Source organism: Pundamilia nyererei, unplaced genomic scaffold (assembly GCF_000239375.1).
Source record: "Pundamilia nyererei isolate P.nyererei 1_Seehausen unplaced genomic scaffold, PunNye1.0 scaffold00141, whole genome shotgun sequence".
NCBI lineage: Eukaryota > Metazoa > Chordata > Actinopteri > Cichliformes > Cichlidae > Pundamilia > Pundamilia nyererei.
Genome location: NW_005187542.1, coordinates 606,479 through 610,991, shown reverse-complemented (window position 1 = coordinate 610,991; position 4,513 = coordinate 606,479). Strand labels below are relative to the sequence as shown.

Sequence of the window (4,513 nt, the reverse complement as noted above, 5' to 3'; positions counted from 1 at the left end):
TGCATGAAGAGGATGATGTGGACAAAATACTCATTTACCTAATAATTCTGCACTCCCTGTATTTGTGTTTTGCAGACCTACTAATAAATAAATAAAGAAGCATCTGCTTTGAGCTACTTTTTCCCTATTCTTTGATAACAAATGACAGAAATTATGATTACATGAGATCAGGTGTTGCTTTATTAATACAAGCTTTTGATCAACAATCATAATTTAACCAACATGATGCAGAAGTGCATACAAATTCATGCTCTGACACAATAACAAGAGCTAGTGGAGACTGTTGGCTGCTGACAGCTTAGCCAAAGAGTTTTTCACTGTCATCAAAACATCAGCTAATTGCTATCAGAACAGGTCTGGTTCTAGTTCACCATTCACTCACTTGTGGAAGAGAGGGAGCCAGGTGTGCTCTCACACTGGGCTTTCTGTACAGCTGAATTTATTTAAAGAAAAGGCTTCATAATAGGACTGAAAAAGTCTCCATTAATCACCTGATTATAGAAAATAATAAACCAGCCTACTGGAAGAAGAAAAACTTTTCATGCTAAACTGTTTTTAATTTTAATATGTGTTTAAACCAGAAACATATATTGCACTGAACCAATGAAATCATTTAAATTTTGTGTTAGAAGAAAAGTTTGCCTCCTTCTGATGTCCAAGAAAAAATTCTAATTACTCTGCCTTCAGCAAAAACACTCCCTGTTTACAGATTCCATTCAGGCTTCTTTTAATTACTGCATTTATTCATACCTGCAGGGCATAGAGGGTCCAAGGGGGCCACCGGGAAGCAGAGGTCCACCAGGAGAAGGCATGCCTGGGCCCAAGGTTTGTACATATGCTCAAAATCTTAGTGGTAATAACAAGGGGTCAGGATTTCTATGTGGAGGCCACAGAGTTTATAGTTGGAACTGGATCATATGACCCTGAAACGTCACATAGTTAAGTGGTATAATGCTTAGCAATGATGACTTAAACTGCAGGATCTGGCAAGCTGATTAATGATTTGATAGCCAAGCAAGCAAGGCTGATGCTTTTAGTCACATTTATCTCTATTGTACGTGTTCTGCTCTCAGCACTGAAGACAGAAATTAAAGGTTAACCTACAATTGGAGCGATACTGTATATCCAAATAGATTATCAAGTGTACAACTGGGTGAGGATGTTAAATCAAAGTAAATTGAATGCTAAACTGACCAGGTACTCAGTCCGTCCTGTATTTTAAGCTGTTATGTAAACTTTCATTGCAAGTCTTCCTGGTGTCTCAGCATAAACGCTGGTGTGACCAGGCCTGTACAAAATAATGCCAGCAAGTATATTTTCTTAAAAAATACGTGGCTCTCTGGTAATAGTCCGCTTAGCAAATATTAACAATACTGGTGTAAGTGTTTTAGTAATTACGACAAGATGTGAAGATGTTATTGCCTAACACAGGGAGACCAAGGGTTTCCAGGTGAAATTGGTGCTCCAGGGGAGAGAGGGGCTGGAGACCCTGGAGCTAAGGTGAGTTGAAACCATTTGGTAAAAACCCACATCAGCAGCAGTTATCAGTATACATTATTTAAAGTATTAAACATTCCCTCCATAAACTCATACAGAGCCACCAATCTGTCCTCAGGGTGAACCAGGATCATCAGGAATGCCAGGTTTGCCTGGGCTTCCAGGGGAGGATGGAGCCCCTGGACAGAAGGTAGTTTGAAGATGTTTTAACCTGAGCAAACGCAAAATGCAGTTTTTAAATGATCATTTTATTTATTAAGGGAAAAAGCTATCCAAATCTATCTCGCTGTACATGGTAATTAAATTTTCTGTTGTATCAAAAAATCCCTTAAGTAAAACCTGTCTGATCAAGTGAAGTAGGCTAAAAGGTCTCAAGAACCAATGCAGCATCCCATGATATATAGAAATTTTCTAAAGATAGTTGACATCTATCAGTTTGGGAAGGATTATATATCCATTTCTAAGGCTTTAGGACTCAATCAAACCACATTGAGCTCCATTATGAACAATGGTGGTATGATTGTCTGGGGATTTGCTGTTTTAGGAGCTGGACAACTTGCCTTAATTGATGAAACCATGAATTCTGCTATCTGTGAGAAAATCCTGAAGAGAATGTCCAGCCATCAGTTCATATCCTGAAGCTCAAGCCCACTTGGCTTACTCTGAATCACTCAAAAACAACCAAATGAAGGTTTTGGGTTTTTGAAAAGTCTCCAATTAAAAAGTTTGTGCAAAGAGTGAGCCAAGATTCTTCTGCATTGATATGAAAGACTCTGAAGAACTGCAATTCAGCAACTGCCAGTTGCTGAATTGCAGTTCTTACTAACAAGGGTGTTACAACCAGGTTAGCAATATCGATTATTACATTTTGTTTGATGATGTAAAACATGTAAGTATGACAAATAGGCAAAACATTAAAAAAAACAAAAACAGGATGGGGCCAAATACTTGGATGCATGTGTGTCTTTAGGGCGAGCCCGGAGCTATTGGCCTAAGAGGGCCAGATGGCGCTCCTGGAATTGGTATCCAAGGTGAAAAGGTAAAAAAGTAATATTCCATATTTCATTTTACTGCAAGTCAGTAAGTAAGTCAGACCAGTGAGTATATTCCTGATGTGACCTTCAAGGGTGACCAAGGCCAAAGAGGAATCAGAGGCTTGACTGGGCCGCCAGGCATTGCTGGACCCTCAGGACCAAAGGTGAGCAATCATTAGGCCATCATTAACATTTACCTGGAAAGAGATAATGAGAAAATATCCTCTGTACGTTTTTGGTCTTAACCAGTTTTCATACAATAAACTTTGTCAGGGAGAACCAGGAGCGCAAGGCAGGCTGGGTTTGCCTGGTCCTCCAGGACGCTTCATCACTGGACCCAAGGTATAAGATTCAGTTTTACTGAGCCATCAGTGTAAGACTGCGGAGATTCGTCATGTTTTCTTCACATTTTCACAAAATATGTGGTAATTATTTTAGGTTGTTCCAAGACTCTTTGTAGAAAGAAACATTGATTCTCCTGATGCACGTAAACTTGTTGTTGCCATTATTGTTATTGTACTACATACATACTACATTATTGTAGAATCTCTGCTGTGATTTGGCACTATATAAATAAAACTGAATTGAATTGAATTAGTATGTTTTGTTCGTAGCATTAACCCATTATTAAACAATATTATCAGTGGTAGAAGTCTTTAATTTGCTTCTAAGTAGCAACAGCACAGTTGCACAATGTTCTACATTTTATATTGTATATACAGTGTCTATTAAAGTTAACCTTTTTATTTTAGATGTACAACATCCATGTTGCACATCTATGTACAACCTTTTGTACTAAGGGGCAGCTTTGTTACTAAAAATGTGTTGTAGGGTGATCCTGGTCCAAATGGCCCTCCTGGTCCAGTTGGGGAGACTGGCTATGGACTTCCTGGTCCTAAGGTAAAACTGATATTATTATTCTCTGGTTGAAAAAGAAATACACAGATAAATATGTATTGCATTTCTATTGGGTGCCTGCCTGTAGAAACAAGCATGAGTCAGATTTTCGAACAAACACATTTAAACATGTGCTGAGTGCGTCCAAATCTGGAAAAGAATCAATAATCAAACAAGTAATGAGGGGCAGATCAGGAAACACGTGTTTGTGCTTTCATCATCAAGGCCATTTACAGTCCATCTAGAAAGAACAGAGAATATGTCAAAAATTAGGATGGGAAGCACAGCTGTACATCCTGTCATGCTTTCCATACGCTAACATTTGCTGAAAATCTCAGCTAATAAAATGCTACAACCTGTTTTTATGTTTTGCTCAATACTTAACCCTCTCAGGCTCAAATTAAGTTTTTGTTGCTAATGCACAAAAGAATACCTGCAGTGGTACTTCTAAGTAAAAAAAAAAACCTCATAAAATATGTATGTGGGGTAATCAGGTTGTTAGCTTTTACTTGTTGCAAATCTGCAACGCCTGCCTTGAGAGGGTTAATATAAGGGACCAAGCAAAGGAGCATATGTGTCCATTTATGTGCATATTCCACTTTAGTTTGTTTTGCAAGTCTGTAAATCTCTTTGTATCCTTTGTATGAATGAATTATTGATTCCTATGTATCTGCCTCCTGTAGGGTGACCGAGGAGATCGAGGCCCTCCAGGCCCATTTGGTCCCAAAGGAGACGGCTATCCTGGCCCCATGGTGAGGAGCTGATTTAGACAATGACATATGTCTCCTCATAAATCTGTACAGCCATACCTTTCATCTGCATACTATGTCTAGTCCTCCATCCATCTAGCATTTGCCTCTCTTGTACTGCCGCTCAGTTCCAACCCTCTATCAATCAGTGAGACATTTATAACCCAACTTTACAGTAGGTGGCCCTTACACATATCCTGAGTATGTTTCCTTTAACTTAAACCAGAGGGAGATGAAATTAACATGACTTTCATTAAGGGCAGTAAGAATAAAGGTGGTGCCTTAAAAAAATAAGAAAAAAAATCACTTACTATATTTTACTTTCTCATTGAGGGT

At 38.7% G+C, this 4,513-nt stretch overlaps 1 protein-coding gene across 1 annotated transcript in view; it reads left to right on the top strand.

The window, feature by feature from the left end:
• The window catches only part of LOC102210360 (collagen alpha-1(XXVIII) chain-like), a 46,425-nt gene that overhangs the window by 21,317 nt on the left and 20,595 nt on the right, over positions 1-4,513 (top strand). Inside the window, exons 15-22 of the mRNA XM_005744284.1 lie at positions 757-825; positions 1,432-1,500; positions 1,616-1,687; positions 2,468-2,536; positions 2,624-2,695; positions 2,805-2,873; positions 3,363-3,431; positions 4,112-4,180. Coding sequence (XP_005744341.1) covers positions 757-825; positions 1,432-1,500; positions 1,616-1,687; positions 2,468-2,536; positions 2,624-2,695; positions 2,805-2,873; positions 3,363-3,431; positions 4,112-4,180 — 558 coding nt within the window. The remainder of the gene's footprint in view (positions 1-756; positions 826-1,431; positions 1,501-1,615; positions 1,688-2,467; positions 2,537-2,623; positions 2,696-2,804; positions 2,874-3,362; positions 3,432-4,111; positions 4,181-4,513) is intronic.